At 47.5% G+C, this 24,168-nt stretch overlaps 1 protein-coding gene across 1 annotated transcript; it reads right to left on the bottom strand.

Moving 5' to 3' along the window:
• Positions 1-1,615: 1,615 nt before the first annotated feature.
• On the bottom strand, positions 1,616-19,589 carry SCD (stearoyl-CoA desaturase). Its single transcript, XM_003846118.4, has 6 exons — positions 18,636-19,589; positions 17,821-18,103; positions 13,631-13,761; positions 11,481-11,686; positions 9,367-9,599; positions 1,616-5,694 (listed from the first exon to the last, which is right to left on the bottom strand). The coding sequence occupies exons 1-6, from the start codon at positions 18,660-18,662 to the stop codon at positions 5,495-5,497; spliced, it is 1,080 nt and encodes a 359-aa protein (XP_003846166.1). The 5' UTR covers positions 18,663-19,589; the 3' UTR covers positions 1,616-5,494.
• Positions 19,590-24,168: the final 4,579 nt, after the last annotated feature.

The following is a 24,168-nucleotide window of genomic DNA, read 5'->3' as shown; positions in this document are numbered from 1 at the left end:
CCGTCTCAAAAATTAAAATAAATAAATAAATAAATATATTGGATCCTAGTTAATGGGAGACAAAGTAGAGACTTGGAAGAAACTGTGCAGTTACAGAATGGCTGAAAAAATATTCTGGCTTGAATATGTTAAGAAAAAGAGGGATAGGGACTCATGGCAGAAAACCGGATATTGATGAAAATGTCACCATTAAGGTCTAGCAAGGCCTCCATGTACATAGACTTTTGAGTTTGGATACTCTGAATTACTCTGAGAGACTCGTGCTTCTTGTCCAAGGTGAGGGCAACCTTAGATTAGAAAGCAAGGTGAGCTGGAGAACTGGCTCTGGGGAGCTCTTAGAAACCCAGGTATTGCTCAAGGTGGCTCCTGATGGAATATGGAGCTTCTTCAAACTGTAAAAGAGTCTGCCCTTCTTTTTTCCATAAAAGGATTATCAGATAAAATATAGTAAAAGCTAGGCTGGGTGTGGTGGCTCATGCCTGTAATCCGAGCACTTTGGGAGGATCGCTTGAGCCCGGGAGTTTGAGACCACCCTGACCAACATAGTGAGACCCGCCTCTTCAAAAATAAAACTAAAAAAAATTAGCCAGGCGTGATGATGCATGCCTGTAGTCTCAGCTACTTGGAGGCTGAGGCAGAAGGATCACTTATGCCCAGGAGTTTGAGGCTACAGTGAGCTGCAATCACACCACTGCACTCCAGCCTGGGCAACAGAGGAAGACCCGGTCTCAAGAAAAATAATTTTAAAAGTATTAAAAGCTAAAAGGAAAAACCAAAAACCAAAACCGTTTCCACTTTGTGCACCTGTGAGCATGAAGCCCTCTGCTCCAGGAACATACAAGCCTTTCTTTGGATTGGTTTTCCTTTCTTCCTTCTGCTGTGCGTATCAGCATTCTCAAGAAGCCATTTTATTCCCTAGAGGTGACTACTTTTCAGAAACAGGAAAAAGCTGGACTGCCCAGTCTGGGTTGCAAGGTAAAGAACTGCTTTTGGCTGGGCACAGTGGCTCACACCTGTAATCCCAGCACTTTGGGAGGCCGAGGCAGGTGGATCACCTGAGGTCAGGAGTTCGAGACCAGCCTGACCAACATGGTGAAACCCCATCTCTACTAAAAATACATAATTAGCCGGACATGGTGACATGTGCCTGTAATCCCAGCTACTTGGGAGGCTGAGTCAGGAGAATGCTTGAATCCAAGAGGCAGAATTTGCAGTGAGCCCAGATCACGCCATTGCACTCCAGCCTGGGCAAGAGCAAAAAACTGCTTTCCCAGGGAGCGCTTCTCCTGCTGGTCTTTTCCTCTCCCAGTGTCTTTATCTTAGGTCTATGTGACCGACCACGTGACACACCCGAGAACCCTGGCACTTCCCCAGGGCCAAGTTGCCAGCTGGTGTTAATGTGTTTGATTTAATGGCAGCAGACTCCTGGCTTCCTGCTTCCCAGAGTTTAACCTAAAGTTACCTTTAGGACAGCAGGGCAGGTTAATGGGGTATGAGTCAACCATTGTAACTTCTACTTCTTTTATACTCTTAAAGGTACAGACATAGATATGAGCCAGAGACAAATCCCAAGACTTTGAATCACAGCCAAAAGAAACTCCCAGACCCAGTGCAATCAGATTCACTTCACTTTTATTATGAACAAACACAATCTCAGATTAGTACAATTAGCTTCAGAGTTGATATTAATAGAAATTATTCCAAAATTATTCTTGTCACAAGTAACTACTATATCCCACATAAAAAGGGAAAAAATCCCACCCAATCACAGAAAAGGCATCCTCTGTATGTTTCCGTGGCAATGCGTTGTTTATGTATTCTCAAATTTTGTCTGGCTAGTTATCCACCGCTTCTCCAATGGATTCATTCAGTTTCTTGGAGAACCATATAGACTAACGACAGCATCTGGGACACACGGACATATCAAGTTCATGGTGGACATTCCTATTATAAAAAATACTCAGGTCTTGAGAATTCCTGTGCTGAAGGATCCCAAAATGCTTTCTAAAAAGCATTAGTCATGCCTCAAAACTGCCCTTTGAGGTAGGTCAGTATTATTATCCCCATTTTAACAGAAGGAAAACTGAGGCACCTTATAGTTAAGTGACTTGCCCAGGGTCACATAGCAAGTCAGTGGCACAGTGGTTGGAGAGGCCCTGGCCTTAACCACCAGCATAACATGGCCACCTCGCTTTTATAACCTTTCATGATGACCTATTTGAGCTACACTTACAGAGAATACACCCAAGATACTAGCAAACCAAGGAGAAAATTTTCCATTTTAAATGCTACAACCATCTTTTAACCTAAAAAAAAAAAAAAAAAAAACTTATAAATCAAATACATTCAAATTACTTCCACCCTCCATCAAATGTGGGCACTTAAGAAAAGCAGCCCTAACAAAAGTTTCCAGAATGAAGCCCAGAAGGGAATCCTGCAAATCGTGATACTGATAATCCTCCACTCAGGCCCCTTTTTCTACCAGCCACTTCAGTAGGGTCTCAGGTGCAAAGGGATTCTGCAGAGGGAGTGAGGGCAGGCTCATATGCAACACTGTGATTAGAAAAGATGTAAGGCACCTGAGCTAAGTTGTCAGCACACCCCCCCCACCAAAGCAAGGACTGTTAGAAATCCGGACTCTTGATCAGATCTGAGTTTATCATTAATGTGTCACTTGAATTGAGCTTTAGAATCTTGAAAAGTGTTCCTTACTCAGCAGACACACACCCACCCACACCCACAGCCACACATACATTGGGGCCCTCAGCCTGAGGTGCCATCCAGCCTTATGTAGGGTCATGGTACAGATCAGATCCATGGCACACGATTACAATAGGAAGAAGTGAAAGTTGTTTTTATTGTTTATATATTATCAAGCAGGCATCTGATGACCTGTGGAATTAGAAATACCAGCAGACATTTCCAAGGGGTAGGTGCACAGGTCAACAGAACTAAACTACAGTGATCTTCCCTTAGATTCTTTTCTACTGAGGTGAATAGCTCAAAAGACAAGGATGCCTTTAGTCCAGGCTAACCCCTGTAGCCTCTATGCAATTAACACAGGAAGAAAGGCCCTCCTCCCTTCCAGCACTGGGGCTCAACAGTGGACTGAGTGTTTGGTAGTGTACATTTCCAATCTTAATAGAGCAAAGCCAGGCTTCTGCTTTGATGACTGAGCTACAGGGACAGGAGTGGTCCAAGGTTCTCAAATTCTGTTTTTGTTTTTTTCCAGACTTCTATACTATTGTCTGCCCTAGGCTGTAGGGAATGCTGGTTAGTTTGCTAACAGACACTGTGTTCAGCAGGGTTTGTGGTATCTCAAATCCCAGGTCTCAGTCAAACCTTTGCAGTTCACCCTGACTCCAGGGAACAGGGCCTCCTTTCGAGGTGAGGCACTTGGGTTCTTGCCCTTGCTTCTTCCCAGTGAGAACTGTTTCCTCCTACTTCTACAAGCATTGCACTGCCAGCTGAGAGCACTGACTCAGGCGGGGCACCCTCACCGAGTAAGCAGGGGGCATTCAGCATGCTCTCTGGTTCTGACCCAGAGAGAGGGGACTGAAAATAAACCCTCTTTTGCTCTGTGGCTGGCCCACTGGCTCAACGTGAGCGCTTGGCTTGGCTGTGCCTCATGAGAGAGGGAGGGAGAGAGAGGCTTTCTGGGCCAGAGATGTTTCTGGGAGGGTTTGCCAGCCTTGTCTTGAGCCATCAGTGTGGCAGGGGAGCACAGGGGTGTAGGTGGAGACACTGCGGAGGCCACGTGAAAGTGGCAGCTAGCTCTACTTTCAAAAGAGAAGCAGTGGTTCAGTGACCCTGAGCACTCTGTCTGCAGGAGGGAGCTGCCTGGACAGCAAGTCATCACACACAAAGGAGGCTGCCTGTCCAGGGAAAGAAGAAAATGTTCAGGGAAGAGAAAGATCTGGTCAAAGAAAAGGGACAGACAGGGTAGAGCCAGGAATCAAGAATCAGGGTAGTGAAGAGATTCCTAACCCTGCCCCCCAGGCAGTTCTATACTTTAGGCTAGATGTTAACAGAGACTGCCCCCCCACCTCAAAAAAAAAATGAGTGAAGGGGCACAACACTGTGGAGAGAAGCCTTCTAGTTTTTACTCATTTCAAGGAGAAACTGGAACTAATTAATGAATGGACCTAATATCTAGTTTATTTTATTAAGACTCCCAATAACTCAGTAACCTTCTCAAGCCCCTGGCAACGTGTTCTCAGATCCCTTCCTATGTGAAGTTCGCTCTTAGAAGCTGCCTATAGATCCTGTCCCTCAGCCTCTCCATCTCATGTCCAGGAAATTGGCATCCCAACTAATTCCTCCTCTCCTTCAGAGTTTTTTCCAAACATCCCTCTTTGGAAGGGAAATACTCTAATAGTTTAACGTGCTAAGCAATGTATATATGTATATATATTTTATGTTTGACCCGACTTCACCTCCTTAAATCCTTCCCTTTTTTTGGATGTTTGGAAATGCCACAGCCATCTTATTACTATGAGGGGAAGAACCAATATCCTGAAGATGGCAGAGCAGAAAGAGGAAAGAACTGTAATGAGCAGCTCATGGAATACTCAAAATTCTATGAGCTGCTGTTGTTTTTACCAATTCTGGAAACACCCAACTTCAAGACTTCTTGATATAAGAACTAAGAAATCTCCTTGTTATTAAAGAAAAAAAGAAAAGAAAACCCTTCCCCAGCAGAGACCACTTTTACTACAAACTTAAAATGTCTCTTCTTTATCCTCGGCCTCAACTATATGTTGCGGCATTGAATTAGCATTGCCAAACACCACAGCCACTTCTTACCCCCAGCCAGGAGAGAAAGGAAGCATGCTATGTGGTGGGGCTTGAAGTCCTCATTAGGTAGGCAGCTGTATGTCTGATCATGGCAAGAGGTTCCTCTTGCTTCGCTTCCCTCATCCTTACATTCATACATGCTAACCCTCTCCCCCGACAATTTACCTGCTTTAGAAGCTTTGTGTCAAATGAAGTTGCTTTTCCATTCCATCTAGCAAAATCCTGGGCTGAAGATAATCAACAGAGGACTACCCAGAAGATTCTGTTTTATCTCCAGCTCAAGCCACCTACTTCAAAGCTCACAACAGCTCAAGGAAAGAGAGTTATCTGGAGCAAAGACCATTCGTTTTAGGCTACAGAAAGGTTGTCTAGGCTTTGGAAGCTGGACACTGAGCAAAGACTGACCAGCTGCTTGCCTGGGAGGCAATAAGAGAAAGGAGGGCGATAGCAATAAAGTGAAAAGGAGGACAATGGGCCTAGAAGAGAGAGAGGATAAGAGAAGAAATAATATCAGCTTAGCATCATAAAGGCAGAGTTGTTGGCTTTCAATACTTTTGAATTTTAAAAGAATACTGTACTGGAATGGGTTAACATCATCATCTTTAGCATCCTGGTAGCATTATTCAGTAGTTAATAAACAGACATTAAAACCTCTGCCTGGCTGGTTTTTGAAAAAGGAACCTGAGGGACCCTAAACTCAGCCACTCTTGTAGTTTCCGTCTCCGGTTCTTTTAATCCTGGCCAAGATGGCGGCCTTGGAGACTTTCTTCCGGTCATAGGCCAGACCGAGGGCGGCCATGCAATCAATGAAGAATGTGGTGAAGTTGATGTGCCAGCGGTACTCACTGGCAGAGTAGTCATAGGGAAAGGAGTGGTGGTAGTTGTGGAAGCCCTCACCTGAAACAAAAGCGAGAAGTTATGGAGTGACGGTGCATTGAGGTTTTCTTGATTTGTGCACACCAGTTAGCTAGCAGGGTACCTCACACCTGGGAGAAACTCGCTATTGTTGAATGGATGAATTCAGTCTCTTTTAATATGAACCAAATAGATCCCCTCAGAGGCATCTTTACTTTTATTATTTTACTTTTTTTGTAGAGACGGGGTCTTGCCATGTTGCAAGCAACCCTCCCACCTTGACTACCCAAAGTGCTAGGATAACAGTCATGAGTCACTGCGCCCGGCCAAAGTCATCTTAAGGAGTGATTGGAGACCCTGGTCACCCATGGCTGTCTGGGAGCCTTGTGGGAGGAGAACTGACAGTTTCTCAGAGGATAAAATGACTAGAGAGAAGCTCCTACTTTTGGGAATGGATATCAGGTTGGAAAATTCCAAATTCACTCTTGGCCCTGCCCTCAAGGCTCTGTGTGCATGTGCACGTGCTTGCAGAATGAAGCACTCTGGCTATGACTCTTAAAAAAATGAGTAAAGAAGCACACCTTTCCCCACCACACTGGAACCACCTCTAGGGGTGGGAGGTTCCAAAAGAGTGGGCCCTGCAGCCAAAGATCAGAAGAAAGGCCAGCCCAGGGGCTGGAATGTCCTCAGCCACTGCAGTTCCCAGAGGCTGCTCCAACTTTTTTGAGCTTTGACCCTGGTGTGGGGGAGGTGCTGATAAAACAGAAGCTCTCTGAGGAAGAAAAATGGAAATGCTTAGATACCCTGTAACCTCTGAGATTTTGAGGACTCTTGGGATGAACATTTCACTTTGCTGGAGGGAGGAAAACAAACAAATTCTGGATTCACAGCAATTTCTCTAACGTGTAAAGCTTTGGAAACTCGACAGATAGAGAGTTTGCCAACGCTTGGCAGGACTCTTCTTTCTGAACCACAGCCAAAAATAATACTGACCCTAATCAGGCATGGATAAAGAATAGCTACTAAGAGCTAATATTTGGCTCTTTGTAGATAACAGTACCCTCAGACAGACCAGTCATGACATTAATCAGAAGCAAGGCAAGGAAGTCCTGCAAAGTAAATGACATCATCTAGGGCATTTCAAGGTATGTCCTCCCTCTATGACACCTGATGATCTGCAGTGTGAACTGGGGAGGAGGGGGGTAGAATGCCAGGAATAAAGGTACTGAGGATTATTAATGTCCATTAATGGTTTTGCAGCTGGGCTGTGTGTAAGCACTAGCCAGGCCTTTGGTTACCAGATTTAAAATGGAATCAGATGCACACAGAGACAAGGGAGGAAAAAAAAAGAGGAAGAGGGTCAACGGGTAGAAAGAAGACAGGACTTTGCAACTGGGGCAGCAAGAGACAGCCCAAGAAAGGCTCAAGGGAGAAGGTTAATTTGGCAGAGAAGATGAGCATGTGACAGTGGGGGAGGTAATTCAAGAAACAAAAAGATTAGGGTGGCAGGAAACAGAGCTGGAGGAGAACAAAGGGTGAGGTGATAAGGGAGGAAAGCAGCAGGCAAGGAGGAGTGAATGATAACAACAACAGGTCAGATATTGGCAGCCACTTTGAACTGATGGCCACCCAGAGGCTGGAGGTGGGGAAGGTCATTATAGATCCATTTGCGATACAGGAAACATCTCATGCCAGAAACTCCATTCCTATGATAATCTCAGATTTATACAGTGTATGTGATTTATTTTAATCATGGGTTAAAGTAAGAATAGGCACAATGGTAAGAAGGTGCCTGAAAAGAGATATGTGAAAGTTAAAAAGAGAGAAAAAAATGCTTTTATTTTTATTATATATTTTTGAGATGGAGTCTCTGTCACCCAGGCTGGAGTGCAGTGGCACAATCTCGGCTCATTGCAACCTCTGCCTCCTGGGTTCAAGCGATTCTTCTGCCTCAGCCTCCTGAGTAGCTGGGACTACAGGCACATGCCACCATGCCTGGCTAAGTTTTTTGTACTTTTTTTTTTTTTAAGTAGAGACAGAGGTTCACCATATTGGCCTGGCTGATCTCTAACTCCTGACCTCAAGTGAACCACCCACTTTGGCTTCCCAAAGTGCTGGGATTACAGGTGTGAGCCAACACGCCTAGACAAATAAATCCTTTTAATAAACATAGTAGGCCAGGTGCAGTGGCTCACACCTATTATAATTCCAGCACTTTGGGAGGCCAAGGCAGGAAGATCACTTGAGCTCAGGAGTTCGAGGCCAGCCTGTGCAACATGGCAAAACCATGTCTCTACAAAAAAACAGAAAAATTAGCCAAGCATGGTGGCATGTACCTGTAATCCCAGTTACTTGGGAGGCTGAACCCAGAGGATCACTTGAGCCCAGGAGGTCATAGCTGCAGTGAGCTGTGATCACACCACTGCACTGAAACCTGGGCAACAGAGTGAGACTGTCTCAACAACAATTTAAAAGATAATAAAGATGGTTAAGGTTGAGAATATAAAGGAAGATTTTTAAAGAGAAAAAGAAAATGAGTGTTAGGCAATGACCTGCCTAAATGTGTGGAGTAGTGTGGTTGTCTAGATATTATTGAATGACCAATAGCACCAATTACTGGAAAGAAGAGGTCGCCAGATCTATTTAAGGAAAACTCATTCAGGGCCTTGGTGAAAGTCTATATTCAGTTGGAAAGAGGGACAGAGAAAAAAATGTAGATACTTTGGGAGGCTGAAGCAGGAGGATCACTTCAGCCCAGGGTTCAAGACCAGCCTGGGCACCATGGTGAGACCCTGTCTCATTAGAAAAGAAAGGAAAAGAAAAGAAAAGAAAGAAAATGAAAGGAAAGAAAAGAAAAGGAAAGAGAAAAGATCAACATTAGAGCATTGAGCAGGAACTTGTGATCACACTGCTTTATTGGGAGATTCCTGAAGGCATGTTGGGGGAAGGGATGTTCCTAGCCCAGAATAGAAGTAGAAGAGAGAAAAATAGAGGACAAGAGGAGATAAGAGGGTAGGTGGTAGTAAAGGGCCACCAGCAGTTATTTTGATGCCCTTCATAATGGCATCACCAAACAGTAAGGCATGGCACACTCTTAAAGCAAGGCATATCTGAGTAGAGTGGAAAGATAAAAAATACTTTGTGTGCATACTTGAAGTTCATAAAACACCAGGCTTACTGGCCACTCAGATGATCCCATTGTTCTATTTATGCATTCCTTGCCTCAAGCAAGACTGCAGTCCAGCCCAGAGTTGGTGAAAGAAAGGAAAACTCTAAGGCGCTCATCATGTATGGCATTTGGTTTTCTTTTTTGTTTGTTTGTTTTGCTTTTTAATAGAAACAGGGTTTCACCGTGTTGGCCAGACTGGTCTCAAACTCCTGACCTCAGGTGACCTGCCCGCCTCAGCCTCCCAAAGTGCTGGGATTACAGGCATGAGCCGCCGGGCCCGGAGCATACATGGCATTTGGAAATTGTTTTAGAACCTGGAATCAAAATCAGTGTTTTTTTGTGTTTCTTATCCTTTCATTTTTACATAAAACATGTTGCCTGACTCTCAAAAGGGTTTTCCAGTATACTGCCCCCTAATTTTATAGTGGAAAAACTGAGATACAAAGTAGCCATAAAAAACAGATTTATCTAGTTTTTCTGGCTCCTAGCCTAATCCCCTAATCAGCAGACCACTGGATGTAGTCTTACTTGGACAGCTGACTTACCCACAGCTCCAAGTGAAACCAGGATATTCTCCCGGGGGCTAATGTTCTTGTCATAAGGACGATATCCGAAGAGGTGGGCAGCACTGTTCACCAGCCAGGTGGCATTAAGCACCACAGCATATCGCAAGAAAGTGGCAACGAACACACTGTTTTGAAAAGTTTCACCCCAGAAATACCAGGGCACAAGCGTGGGCAGGATGAAGCACATCAGCAGCAAGCCAGTTTTGTAGTACCTACATTGACAGACCAGACACCAGGTCAATGGAGGGGGACTCCACACCTACATGGATCTTCCACACTAATTGGGATGGGCTGTCTTTCTTCCATGTTGAATTGCTTGTCTGACTCTAAGTTCATTGTTTTATTTATTTTTGTTTGTTTTTTTTGACAGGGTCTCACTCTGTTGCCAAGGCTGGAGTGCAGTGGCGTGACCTTAGTTCACCGCAGCCTTGAACTCCTGGGCCAAGAGATCCTCCCACCCCAGCCTCCTGAGTAGCTGGGACCACAGGCATGAACCATTGTGCCCATTTAGTTTTTAATTTTTTGTAGAGATGAGGTCTCACTATGTTGCCCAGGCTGCTCTCAAATGCCTGAACTTTCCAGCAGTCCTCCCGCCTCAGCCTCCCAAAGTGCTGGGATTACGGGCATGAGCCACCATGCCCGGCCATCGCTGACTTTTTACTAGGGCATAATACCACATTGGTAAAATAGGTGAGGTCCAAACTACAAACTAATGAACAGACGTCTCTCCATCCTTGGCTGGTTTTCCCATCTGCCTTTGGGCTCCTTTCTCTTTCTAATCAGCACTCTTTTTCAGTCTGTGTTTAGTGTCATGCCTCCATTTTCTGCTAGCTACCCCCTAATTCTTTGGTCTTCTTTTCCCTCAGAGACCCATTGAGTGTCCTTGATCACCTGCAGCTCTCTGTCCCTCAGGAAGCCCTTTCTCAATCTTCATTCTCAATGTAGACCAGGCCATTGACATTCCAAGGGCACTGATTCCCTACATTCCTTCAGCAGTCAAGTCTTTGACTTTTACATCACTGACATTCCCTGCACCCAACTCTTTTTTCCATTTCTGCCACTGCTTCGCTAGCAGGGGTCCTCATTACCTAACTTATGTCCCTACCTCTCACTTTGGCTCAGTGGTTTCTTACACTTGTTCTAAAAGCAGCCTTCCTAAAGCACGTCCCTAGCTATGCCACATTGCAGTTCAAAAGATGTAATGGCTTCCTATTGCTTATTGAATTAAGTCCTAAGTCTGCTTTTAGGACTCGACAAGAATGACATTAGTCTCTCCAGTCTTACTTCTTCCCACACCCTATACTTCAAGCAAAAGGACTCTATTGCTGGAACATGCTTCATGCTTTAGCTCATTCTGTTTCTTCTGTTTGCACTGTCTCTCCCCACACATAGTTGTAAAAATTTCTATCCGTTGGTGGATTCCAACACTATTTATTTCATAACACTTCCTTGGTGTTGCCCATTGAGCAATCTCCCTCCCCTTTGTACCTCTCATAGTACAGAAAATATTCTGCCTTATGCCATGGTTATCTGGATACTTGGCTTATCTCTCCACCCCGATAGGCTACAAACTTTTTGAAGGTAAGAACTAAGCTACCGGCCTGGGCAATATAGTGAGTGAGACCTTGTCTCCACAAAAAATTAGCCAGGCATGGTGGTGTGTGCCTGTAGTCCCAGATACTCAGGAGGTTGAGGTAGAAGGATTGCTTGAGCCTGGGAAGTCAAGGCTGCAGTGAGCCATGATTGTGCCACTGCACTCCAGCCTGGGCAAGAGAGAAAGACTCTGTTGAAACACAAAAACAAAAACAAACAAACAAACCTAGGCAACTAGGCTATAATCATCTTTGAATCTATGACTGTCCGAGGACAATAAACATCTCTTGAATGTAATGGGTTTAATTAAGATAGTCAGAGAGAAAGAAATGGAGCAATAGTCTATGGCTACGGGCCTGTGGGATGTTAAATTAAGATTGTGAACATGCAAACCCAGCAAATTTCTCAGCTTATATTTTGAAAGTCGTAGGAGAAAAAATGGGGTCCCTAATGACCAGGTGCCAGGGCCATATCCCCACCTCCATCAGGGCTTCACTCACCTCCTCTGGAACATCACCAGTTTCTCAGCTTCTAGGTCAGACAAGTCTAGCGTACTGCCCTTCTCTTTGACAGCTGGGTGTTTGCGCACAAGCAGCCAACCCACGTGAGAGAAGAAAAAGCCACGTCGGGAATTATGAGGATCAGCATGTGTTTCTGAAAACTTGTGGTGGGCACGGTGGTCACGAGCCCATTCATAGACATCATTCTGGGGAGAGAGAGAAGAGGAATGTAAGGCTTGAGGATAGACACCCTATTAGGAGAATCCCAGTGGACAGGTATCAAGAGCCCAAGGTGCTCAGCCCAACCTCACAAAATACCCAGGAATCTGGGCTCCAAAGGAGTCATGGAGTTGCCTCCCTTCTTCTCCCAACTTGCCACTGAAGCTTAAGTAGAAAAAAGCAACTTAAAGTCCCAGGACCATAGCAATAGAACTGCTGTTTCTTGAAAGTTATATGGTGGCTGGAACGGAGGTAAATCATACAGAGCTCAGAGAGTTTCAAGAAGTGAGAACATTGCAATTCTTTAAGCAAGGAATGTTGGAAAAGATCCTCATGGGGTACCTAATCCCTAGGCATGGAGAACATGAGGCAGGCAGCCTTGTGTCCTAGGGTATCAATCAGTAGATAAGCTGCAGCTGCAGGGTGCACCATTCTGGTGCCTTGCAAAAGAGCTCATACAACCCAATAACAAGGCCAGGCATGCAACTCGTGATCATGACTGCATTTTCAAATGACCTCTGGGCTTCTTCATGACTTTTTCCATCCCTTAAAGAATGTACCAATATCTCTCTTCCTTCCTTTTGCTCCACAGGACAACTTTGGAAGCCTTCAAGGTATAAGCTGCTATAGCAGAGATGATCATGCAAATGTGGCAAGTTCTTGGGATATTGCCACCACTAAGTTGGTTTCCTTTCTTCCTCTTGCTCCAAGCTAAGCCCCACGCCACATGCTATCATTTGCCCATTGCTACAGCTTAATGCTGTAGGAATTATGATGCATTCCCTTTCCCCATTTCCCTTCATTCTGTCTTTGCTATAAACTTTTTTTTTTTTTTTTTTTTTTTTGAGATGGAGTCTTGCTGTTGCCCAGGCTGGAGTGCAGTGGCGCGATCTCAGCTCACTGCAAGCTCTGCCTCCCAGGTTCACGCCATTCTCCTGCCTCAGCCTCCCACGTAGCTGGGACTACAGGCGCCCGCCACCACGCCTGGCTAATTTTTTGTATTTTTAGTAGAGACAGAGTTTCACTGTGTTAGCCAGGATGATCTTGATCTCCTGACCTTGTGATCCGCCCACCTCGGCCTCCCAAAGTTCTGAGATTACAGGCATGAGCCACCGTGCCCAGGTTTGTTTTTTGCCTTAACAAACCTCAATGTTTTACTTAGCCACCATGGCAGCCCAAGAAAGGGCCACAATGTTGGGCTGGTCTATCTAATCTCTCTGTAACTTGGTTTCCTCATCTGTAAAATGGGGATAATATACCTATTTCCTAAGATTTTTGTGAGGACTTTATATCAAATGCTTAGAATAGTGCCAGGCTCATAGTCAGTGCAATAAAAGTGTTTGCTCTCATTATCTCAAAATAAGAATTCACGAGTCTGGGAACATCAACTTCAATCCCACTGTGGTGGAGTCCTAAGTTATTCACTTTTTAAATTTTTTTTTTTAAAGTTGGGGTCTTGTCACCCAGGCTGGAGTGCAGTGGTGATATCATGGCTCACCGCAGCTTCAAACTCCTGGGCTCCAGTGAGCCTTCCAGCTCTGCCTCCCTAAGATATTTACCTTAAATAGTGAATTTATTGTCTAGTGTCTGCCCAGGAATCTAAGGTCAGTCTCTGGCTTATGTGCCAAAGCCCCTTATGATGAAGAGCCACAACGGCCAGATTGTGTGACAACACAGGGACCTTAGGATCAAAAATATTCCTACACATCAGGAGTATTTTCCAATTATCTTCCAGTTCCCTTTTCCAAGACTCAGAAGTCTCTTCATGCTTTATGGACTTAAGGACTGAACTGGAACTTGAGGTGACTACAGGAGAGAGGAAAGTGAAATGGCTGTCAGGTGTGGCTCCTCTCTGGTGCTGATCCCTCCTTTCTGTCCCTGGATCATTAATAGTGTGGAGGACAAACAGCTGAGCAGAGACAACTTCTTACCTGGAATGCCATTGTGTTGGCAATGATCAGAAAGAGCCGTAGGGGCAGCCGAGCTTTGTAAGAGCGGTGGCTCCACAGACGATGAGCTCCTGCTGTTATGCCCAGGGCACTGACAAAATAGTAGAATACCCCTGCCAGGAGAAGACAGTGGGGGAGTCACCAATCAGTGTGAGTTCCATCTGGGAAAGGATGCCAGAGACACTCTCTGGATGCTAGAAACTGTCTTCGTCAGGCTTTGGGTGAGAACTGGCTTTACCATGAACTCTGGGGATAAGCACATCCCTTAGATTTTACCACTTGAAAAATATCACCCCCCAACCTCTCAACCCAGGAAAAAAAGATAAGCTAAAGAATCCCAGGAACTAAGGAGTCAGAAAGGCAGGAGAGAGAATAGTGCTCTTACCACTCATTCTTCATCTTAAAGGCATTCTCCCAGGGCCTAGCTATCTCCTTTCACCTCTATCTAGGCCTTCTCTAAGGTTTTAAGGGCCACAAACTACTCCTGCAGAGCTCAGGACCCATAAGCCAGGGTGTTATTAAAATAACAGCAGAGGGCCAGGTGTAGTGTGAACCACTTTGTCATCCCAGCATTTTGGGAGGCCAAGGCAGGAAGATCCCCTTGAGCCCAGGAGTTCAAGACCAGCTGGGATAACATAGGGAGACCTTGCCTCTACAGATAATTTTAAAAATTAGCTTGCCATGGTGGCACCTGCCTGTGGTCTCAGCTACTCAAGAGGTTGAGGTAGGAGGATCTCTTGAGCTCAGGAGGTCGAGGCTGCGGTGAGCCAAGATGGCGCCACTGCACTCAAGCCTTATCAACACAGCAAGACCTTATCTCAAAAAATAAAATAACAGCCAGTACAATCTGGGCACTGACCAATTTGAGAAGCCCTTAGTTGTAGGGGACTCTTAGGGCATTCAGACTATGGCCATTTATCAACTGGTACAAAAAAGCATTTAAATGTTCAAGCAGTCAGTGTGGCCATATCAGGGAAAAATTAGCCCTGTGCATAAATCCAATTTGCACAGTGTCTTAAGTTTTACCAAAGATTTCACGTTCCAGCTATACCATCCACCTCCCCCAAGATACATGCACAACTCCTCTGTCTCGCCTTTGCCACATCCCTGTCAGCCCATACTCTCACCGGGCAACGCTCACTCTAGACAATGGTGGGATATTCTTCAAGCTGTCAGTGAAGCACCCCACCATTGTCTTCCCTCACCTTCCTGGAGGCCTGCAGGCTCAGGAGGTGCCAGATATAATCTCTAACTGGGAAGTGGGCTGCTGGGCGTCCCCATATCTTCCTCTGTTCAGTAGCTCTAGCAGGCAGAAGCTGTGGCCTTGATAGAAACTGTTAACAATGTTTCATTCCTAGGAATGAATGTTAACAATGTTTCATTCCTAGGGAAACAGCTAGAAACAATAGATCCTCAGTGGCCACAGAACTTAGTTGCAGTTGGAGACACCACACATTGTAACAAATTGTCCTGTGTTCTTTTGCAGCCATTGATAGCTGTTTCCTAAACAACCTCCTTTTCCCCCCAACCCTACCTCCTTTCTTCTCTTCTATTCCTCCTATAAGATCTCCAGGAGAGCCACAGAGCCAGTCAGCCCCAACAAGAGCTCTCTCCACATTCCCTCAGAGTGGGGACTGAGGCCCCAGGTGATCTGCCCTCAAGCCAAGTGGTGACTGACATCTCCCCAGATACAGTATCTACCTGCATCTTACTCGGGAAACCATCAGTTGAGCCAGAGCTCTCTCTAATGAGCAAGGGAGCTTCTAGGGTTGTTATTTGCTGCAAGACCCTAGGGCAGTGTTGACTCAGAACGTATGTAAGATCCTATATTAACAGGGAAATTGGGGAAAGAACTCAGGCACTCTGGTGCCTTTTCTAGAAACACCTCTAAGCCTATCAAATAGAAGGGCTTAAATCAGTTGGAGATTTATTCCTTCTCTCCTCCCCAGGGGAGGAAAATGTCCAAATTGATGGTTAAGCAACATCTCATTGCTCTGGCCTTAAGAGAGAGACTTGAATGGTTTTGCCTCTGGCTCTCAGTGTTGCCAGAGGCATTCTCCTAAGGGCTTCTTTGGGAGACTCCAAAATGAAAGAGATTTAAGGCTCTCAAAAGTGCTCAGTCATAAGAAATGCTGGAATCATGACCAGTTGCTAATTTAACATTGTCCATAGGGATTAAAACAAGAAAGGTGAATCTCCTAAATTCTGAAGGTGAGAAGAGAAGATGTCCAAGTTGAGACCTCTGACTCTCCTCCCCTCACCCTCCTTGTTTCTCAAGACAGAGGAGTTCTGATATCCCCACATCGACATGGTCATTCTTTCAGCTAAGCCATCCACCAAAGGGCCCAGTAAAATAAGTTACCATCTAGTCTCTGTGAGCCACATTTATCTGCCCAAGGGCACAGCACACACCCATGGGCAGGTCACCAAAAAAATGTAGCAGGCACAGCCTTCACTTTGGGATGGAATTCTGCTCCCTGCAGTAGCAACTGAGGGTAACCAAGCAGAGGCAATCGGGTCAAACTCTGGGCTTCAGGAAACCTACAGGGGGTGGGTGCTGAGGCTGGAAGGAGCTTGCAGGAGAGAAAACTACTTGTGAAGACTATCCTCTTGGGGAGAAAGGGTGGAGAGAGGCATCCACAGACTGCCTGGGGAATGCTATCCCTGCTCCTCATCCCTCATGCTGCAACTGAAGTTCTGCTGGATCCTCAGAGAGGCTAGACAACAGATGTCGCCCTCCCCTCACAAATACAAGAGCTCTTCCTGGTATGCAGATGAACTGATCTGCACCTGGCCTGTTCTGTCTCTGCGGCTGTGACACATATGTAACCCAAGGAATGCTACCTTCCCCATCCTAAAAAAGTACTGTTGCCCACAGGTGGTACCTAGAAAAACTGAGATCCTGACAAAGGGGCTCTTCTCAGTTGCATTTCACTGTAGCACCTGGAGGATTTCTGGAAACAAAAGCTCAATGAACCAGATCTCACCATCTTCAGAAGACCTAAGAGGTCCTGAGGGAAACAGCTAAAACTTGGCCTACCAGCCCTTCTGCATAACTACCCTTCAAGAGCGAGCTGTCAGAAAGTTTCCCACACCAGAAGTCCTGGCTCACCACCCCTTAGAGAGTAGCAGTGCAGGGCCCCTGGATCTGCAGAGCTCCCTGCTTTCCCTTCCCAACTTAGGCTCATAGTGACAGAGGTGAAAAAGCCTGCAAAGCGCATGTGTGTATCCAGGGGGCAGGGCCATGCCATCAGGCCACACCAACAGGTCCCTGAAAGAGCTGAGCTAAGGGCAGGTCGGGGACAAACTGGGAACTGTCTCCCTCATTACAGCAGCCTCAAGACCGGGCTCTCTTTCCTGGCCTGGCCTCGATGTCCCTGGCAAGGAGGGATGGGTAGGACTGGTGTTAGAAGGTGCAGAATTCTTGGCACTTCATGGCATCAGTAGGGGGGCCTGAAGCAGGCTGGACGGGGGATGGAACATGAAACATATCTTCAGCCTGATTTCATTCTAAGAGCATTTTGTTGACTGGTATGTGCAGCACCCTGGAATGTAGAGTAACAGAGCAACACACACCTATGTGACTTGGGTTGCACGGGAGCTTCATCTTCCTCTGTAACGAAGAAGCCTGGTCTGGCCAAGGGGTCAGGTCAAAATAGTTTTGTGGATAACAACCTCTCTTTTCCTCTCTTTCCAATGAGCTCTCTCCTCCCTTTCCAATAAACTCTCTCCCTGAGTAGTTTCCCTTGCGCTAGCCTATGATTGCTCAGCACAGACCCTAGAAAGCCAATGGTTTAGTACCATGTTCCCATGCCTCCCAGGTAGAGGGGTTTGATTCTTTTGTGGCTGGCAAGGGTGGGACAGGCAGCCAAGCAAATGACTCAAACAGAAAAGCTCTTTCAGGGAAAGCTGACTCTCCAGCACAGGTCTACATTTCAAAGCCCACAAGCACAAGGTTCCAAAGCTCTCAACCCCCAGCATTGACAGTCCTGCATCTCAGTACCCCCAGGCTCTTCCCAGCCCACTAGGCCTGAAGCAACCAAAGAGAAATGCCTGAGAAAAACCCCAACCGGGAGGCTGGGAGGGGCTGGTGTCCTGTGTAAGATCCTACCTTATTAAAAGAGCAGTGAGTACCTGGAGGACTAGGTCAGGAGGACAGGGAGGCTGCTTACCCCAAAGCCAGGTGTAGAACTTGCAGGTAGGAATCAAAGTGATCCCATACAGGGCTCCCAAGTGTAGCAGAGACATAAGGATGATGTTTCTCCAGACATATTCAACCTTGGGGCTTGGGCCTTCCTTATCCTTGTAGGTGGGGTCATATATATCATCTTTTATATCAGGGCGAATGTTGTCTTCCAAGTAGAGGGGCGTCGTCTCCAACTTATCTCCTCCATTCTGCAGGACCCTGGAGGGAGGCGCTGTAATGGTGGTGGTGGTGGTATAGGAGCTAGAGATCTGGAAGGGGGAGGAAGAGGAGAGTCAGGAGAAGAGACACGTGGAGGCAGCTGGGGCCACTCCGCTCTCTAATCACGCTGGGGGAAGGGTGGACAGTACGGACCCTTCCCCAGCGCCGTAGTTCACTGAGGGTAGGGTGTATCCGAGATGCAACGGAGAAAAGTTCCCTGAAACTGTACAGATACATTAGGGGCGGAGGGCGAGGGGGACGAGGGGCGCGAAACCTATCGGGAGGCGGCAGTAGGAAGGAGAAGTAAAGCACTCACATCCCCACGAAGACAAAGGAAAACCCGCATAATTCATAAAAGCACCAGCACGACCGGATTTTTCTTTAAAGCTTAAGAAACTAAAGTTGGAGACTCAAGTCCCCAAATTACAATCCACATTCCCAACTCACGGAAGGCAGCACAACTCGAAAAAGATGACCAAGTCCTCCGCGGAGCTCTCCCCTCTCTTCTGCCACCAACCCGTCCCCTGGAAGCCCAGCCCGCGCCTGCGACCCAGCGGTACGGGGCCAGGCTGGGAAACTCACATCGTCCTGCAGCAAGTGGGCCGGCATCTTGGCTCTCGGATGCCGGGATCACTTTCCAGGGGGCTGAGGCTCCGGAGCGGAGTTCGGGGTCGCCGGAGGACTGCGGTTTCGAAGCCCACCGGTGCGCGCTGAGCCGCGGCGCCTTGCACGCTAGCTGGTTGTCGGCGCCAGCCGCGGTGCGTGGAGGTCCCCGAGCCGGGAATTTAAAGGCTAGAGCTGGCAACGGGTGACCGTGTCCGGTATTTCCTCAGCCCCCTTTTATCCGCTGCCAAGCAGGGGCAAAGTGCGAGGAGTTGACTGGCGCGGGCGGTCCCGCGTGGAGGTGAGGGCGGGAGGGGGAGGAGACAGAGGCCGAGGCTCGCGGCGACCGCAGCAGGGCGCCGGGGATGCTGCCGACACCGACACCACACCACCCGGCCCCTGCCCCTGCCCCTGCCCCTGGGGAAATGCTAATGAGGCTTCTGTAAACTCCAGCTCGTCATTGGCCGAAGGGAATTTGGTGCCACCTCGTCCTGCCGTTGCCATTGGCTCGGCGCAATCTGCTGTTCCCTCTGCCGCCAGCTCCTCGCTCCCCCTCCCCTCTCTTTCTCCTTCTCAGCTTCTCTTCCACCCGCCGCTGGGCCTCTGCCCGGCATCCCGCGTCGGGAGCTTTCTCTCTGGAAGGGGCTGGGGACCCGGTTTGGGGCTGGGGCGCGGAGCCTAGCCCAGGACCGGCCCTCGGGCACACGGAGAACGGGTGGGTGGGCACTGGGGAAGTTTGTCAGGAAACAGTGGTGAACCCTCGGGGGGCGCCCACCACTAACATCTCCGTCCCGTCTTCCCGTCCCCCCAGGCGCGTGGCAGGGAGACGTGGCAGCCACCCCAGGATCTGGAGCTTGGGGAACGCGGGAAGCCCCGCCTCCCTCCCGGGCGAGCGCGGGGGGCTCGGTACGCCTGCGAACAATGGCTCTGCCCCGCCCACCAGCCACGCGCTGCTCACCCGGGACCGCACCGGACTCCGGCCGCACACACAGGCTGGCTGGCGTGTGTGTGCCTGCGCGCACGCATCCTGTTCAGGACCCGGGCGGGCAGTCCCATCCCCAAGCCCGCGCCTCCAGGATGCGTGCGGGATGTTTTGGAGATTCTTCAGACTGGCAGGTTGTAATTTTGGAATCTTCTTTGTGGAAACCGTCAGGAAACACTGACATGTGTTTTCACCCAGCAGCAGGCGAAAGGGCTTGGATGTGGAATAAGAATAGCTGGCAGGTATTGAATTATTACTGCAAGCCAATTCACAAGAATCCTTTTCTGTAAGCCTCTCTGTGACCCTGGGAGGTGGGTACCCCATTATTCCATTTTAAAAGTGAGGAAAGAGATATGGAGAGACGGAATAACTTGCCCATGGTCACAGCAACCAGTAAGTGATGGAGCTGCCAGTTGAGCCCAGAAACACCATATGAGAGCCCAAGCTCTTAATCCCTGCTCAGGACCATATTGCCCTCGGTCCCTGAGATGCTCTGACCCTACTGATCTGTCCCTGTGCCCCCATCTTTTCCGGGTCTGTAGGAGTCTTACCATGAGAGCTCAGAACCAGGCAGGCTATGCATTCACCCGGTGTCCTTCCATGCCTATGTCTCTCCCAAATACTGCCCTAGGATCCTTCCCCTGGGAAGAGGAGAAAATACGGAGTGCTGCGCCAATGATTCACTTCCCAGGAAGACAAGCACCTGGGATTTCCTGGGAGGAAGACTAAGCAGCTCCTTTGTTGGCCACTGGTCTCAGGGTCAGGCCAACTCTCTGGCCAGTGACCAGGAGACTGCATTCCAGTCCTGGCTCCCTGTCCGGTGTGAAAGTTCTGAACAAGACTGGATGATTTCAGATGTGGACAGCTCATCCAGTCATGCCTCAGAAGTACTTGGCATGTGGCACAGAAATCTGTACGTGGTCTGACCCCCTTCAGGTTCTCTCTGCAATGTCTAATTTGCTTAATTCTTTTGTTTTTTGTTTTTTTGAGAGGAAGTCTCGCTCTCTCCCCTAGGCTGGAGTGCAGTGGTGTGATCTCGCTTCACTGCAACCTCTGCCTCCCGGGTTCAAGAAATTCTCCTGCCTCACCCTCCCAAGTAGCTGGGATTACAGGCATGCGCCACCACACTTAGCTAATTTTTTGTATTTTTAGTAGAGATGGGGTTTCACCATGTTGGCCAGGCTGGTTTTGAACTCCTGACCTCAGGTGATCCACATCCCTTGGCCTCCCAAAGTGCTGGGATTACAGGCATGAGCCACCACGGCTGGCCCGGAGAATATTTTCATTCTATTTCTCTTTCGAGCAGAGATCACCTCTACTCCTGAGGCCCTGGTCACACTGTGGTTCTCAAGTGACAGTGGTCAAACCAACACACTGATTTGGATTCTAAGATTTATTTTTTTTTGGTCTGGGGGCCCTACCTCAGCAAAAGGAACAATAGTTTCAACAATTATGACAGCAAAAAGTTTGAGACCAGCTTGGCCAACAAAGTGAAATCCCATCTCTACTAAAAATACAAAAATCAGCTGGGCATGGTGGGAAGTGCCTGTAGTCCCAGCTACTTGGGAGGCTGAAGCAGGAGAATTGTTTGAACCCGGGAGGCGAAAGTTGCAGTGAGCTGAGATCACACCACTGCCCTCCAGCCAGGGTGAAAGAGCAAGACTCTTTCTCAAAAAAAAAAAAAAAAAATTGTGATTTTTTTTATTATTTTGTTTACAGCCAAGCTCCTTAATTTTGGTATTCAAAGTGCTTCATGATTTTACTCTGAACACCCTATTCCAGCCTTAATTCTCACTTCCCACTTAGTATAACTTGTATCTTCATCAAACTGCACATTTGTCAACAGAATATAAAATAAAACTCCGAAAAAACCCTGCACTCTTGCTGATTTCTAAACATGCTTCATTTTCCCAAGTTTTTCTTCCCCTGAACTCTGCCTGTCAAAATATTACCCGGGATCCAGCAATTCCACTCCTAGATATAAACCCAACAGAAATGAAAACATATGCCCACACAAATGTACACATGAATATTCACTGGAGTATTATTCATAATGGTCAAAAAGTGGAAACAACCTAAATGTCTGTCAACTGACTAATGAACAGATAAGATGAGCACTTTGGGAAGTGGAGGTGGGGGGATCATGGCAACATAGTGAGACCTTGTCTCAACAATAAAAATACAGCCTGAGCAACATAGCAAGACCTCCTCTATACCAAAAATCATTTTTTAAAACTTAGCTGGGCCTGGTGGCACAAGCCTGTAGTCCCAGCTACTCAGGATGCTGAGGCCAGAGGACTGCTTGAGCCCAGGAGGGGAGGCTGCAGTGAGCTATTATTACGCCACTGTACTCCAGCCTGGGCAACAGAGTGATACCCTGTTTCAAGAAAAAAAATATCAGCCAGGCATGGTGACACGTGTTTGTAGTCCCAGCTACTTGGGAGGCTGAGGCAGGAGGATCACTCGAGCCCAGGAAGTCAAGGCTGCTCAGCTGTCACCATGCCACTGCCCTCCAGCCTGGGTAACAAAGTGAGACCCTATCTCAAAACAACAACAACAAAAAAGAAAGAAAATAAATACATAAAATGAAAATTAAAAAAAAAAATTAGCCAGGTATGGCTGTGTGTGCCTGTAGTCCTAGCTACTCTGGAGGCTGAGGCAGTAGGATCACTTGAGCCCAGGAGTTTGAGGTTACAGTGAGCTATGATTGTGCCACTGCACTCCAGCCTGGGTGACAGAGTGAGAACCTGTCTCTAATAATAAGATATGGGATACCCACACAGCGGAATACCATTTGAGAATAAAAAAGAATGAAGTACTGCTAAGTACTGTAACATAATGAGCCTTAAAAATAGAATGCTAAGTGAAAGCAGCCAGTCACAAAGTCTCACATGTTGTTTGCTTCCATTTATATGAAATGTCCAGAATTGGCAAATTTATAGAGACAGAAAGTAGATTGGTGGTTGCCCAGGGCTTGGAAGGAGGATGGAGGATGTTGGGGGGTGATGGCTAAGGAATGCAGGGTTTATTTTTGGAGTAATAAAACAGTTCTAAAATGGATTGTGATGGATGCACAACCTGTGAATATACTAAAAGCCATTAAATTGTATGATTTAAATGGATGAATTCTATGGTATATAAATTATATCTCAATAAGAAAAGTATAAAAAAAAAAAACTAAAGACTGGGCATGGTGGCTCACGCTTGTAATGCTAGCACTTTTGGGAGGCCGAGGCGGGTAGATCGCCTGCGGTCAGGAGTTCCAGATCAGCCTGGGCAACATGGTGAAACCCCGTCTCTACTAAAAATACAAAAAATTAGCCAGGGGTGGTGGCGGGCACCTATAATCCTAGCTGCTTGGGAGGCTGAGGCAGGCTGAGGCAGGACAATCGCTTGAACCCGGGGGGTGGGGGTGGAGTCTTGCTCTGTTGCCCAAGCTGGAGTGCAGTGGCACGATCTCAGCTCACTGCAACCTCCACCTCTGGGGTTCAAGCAATTCTCCTACCTCAAGCTCCCAAGGAGCTGGGATTACAGGCGTGCACCACCACACCAGGCTAATTTTTGTATTTTTAGTAGAGATGAGATTTTGCCATGTTGGCCAGGCTGATCTCAAACTCCTGACCTCAAGTGATCCACCTGCCTTGTCCTCCGAAAGTGCTGTGATTACAGGCATCAGCCACTGTGCCTGGCTGGAGATCTTTATAACTCTAGATGATTGAGCTATAGGCTCCAGAGGAAAGGTACACTCCAGACCAGCTCCAGAGAACGAGAAAAGACTTCCCAGAGGAGATGGTGCTAAATCCGAAGGGACCATTAAGGGTGAGTGTGGAGAAGGGCAGTTGGCAAGTTCAGAGACCTAGAGGAGGAAAAGACTGAACGACGACCCTTGAATATGGCTCCTCCTGGGCCCCAGGCTGGATAGATGGTGTAGCACGTGTTTTCCCGGTAGAGAAGAGGCCAGTGCACTAGCCCCACACCTCCCTCTGTTGGCAGACATCTGTCTCTCCACACTATCCACAGAGCCATGGTCTTCCTCTCACTCCAGCCCTTTCTGTGTGTGCTCACACACGGGAATGTCTGCACACACAGGTATGCATACTGGCGGACAGGCCTCCACCAACTTATTGTTACCTATCCCTGGGGCCCTGGGGTAGGTCCTCAGATCAGATAGTGCGTGTGACTGGAAGCAGTTTATGTCTCAGGGCAGAATGTGTGAGATGGGTACTGACAGTCCCAGCAGATGAGGCCTGGGGACAAATGTCTTAGGACCAGGACCAGGGCCAGAGATTTCTGCAGTGGTCTGACCTTACAAAGATGCCTTTTCCCAGGCCACAGACTACTCCCTCCCTCCTCTGGAGGCCCATAGGGGATCTTTCCCCAGCCTGGAAGGCTACCCCATTCTGAGCAAGCCATCTAGGATGAACACATGGAGAGGAAAAGCAAACACAGGCCCAGGGCCTCCAACAACAAATAAACAAGCTGAAGGGAAAGTCTCTCTTGCCCTGACTCAGCTTCTGAGCCAAAGTAAAG

Source organism: Pan paniscus, chromosome 8 (assembly GCF_029289425.2).
Source record: "Pan paniscus chromosome 8, NHGRI_mPanPan1-v2.0_pri, whole genome shotgun sequence".
NCBI classification, from domain to species: Eukaryota; Metazoa; Chordata; class Mammalia; order Primates; family Hominidae; genus Pan; species Pan paniscus.
The sequence above is the reverse complement of the archived record's forward strand: the minus strand, read 5'-3'. Positions and strand labels throughout refer to the sequence as shown.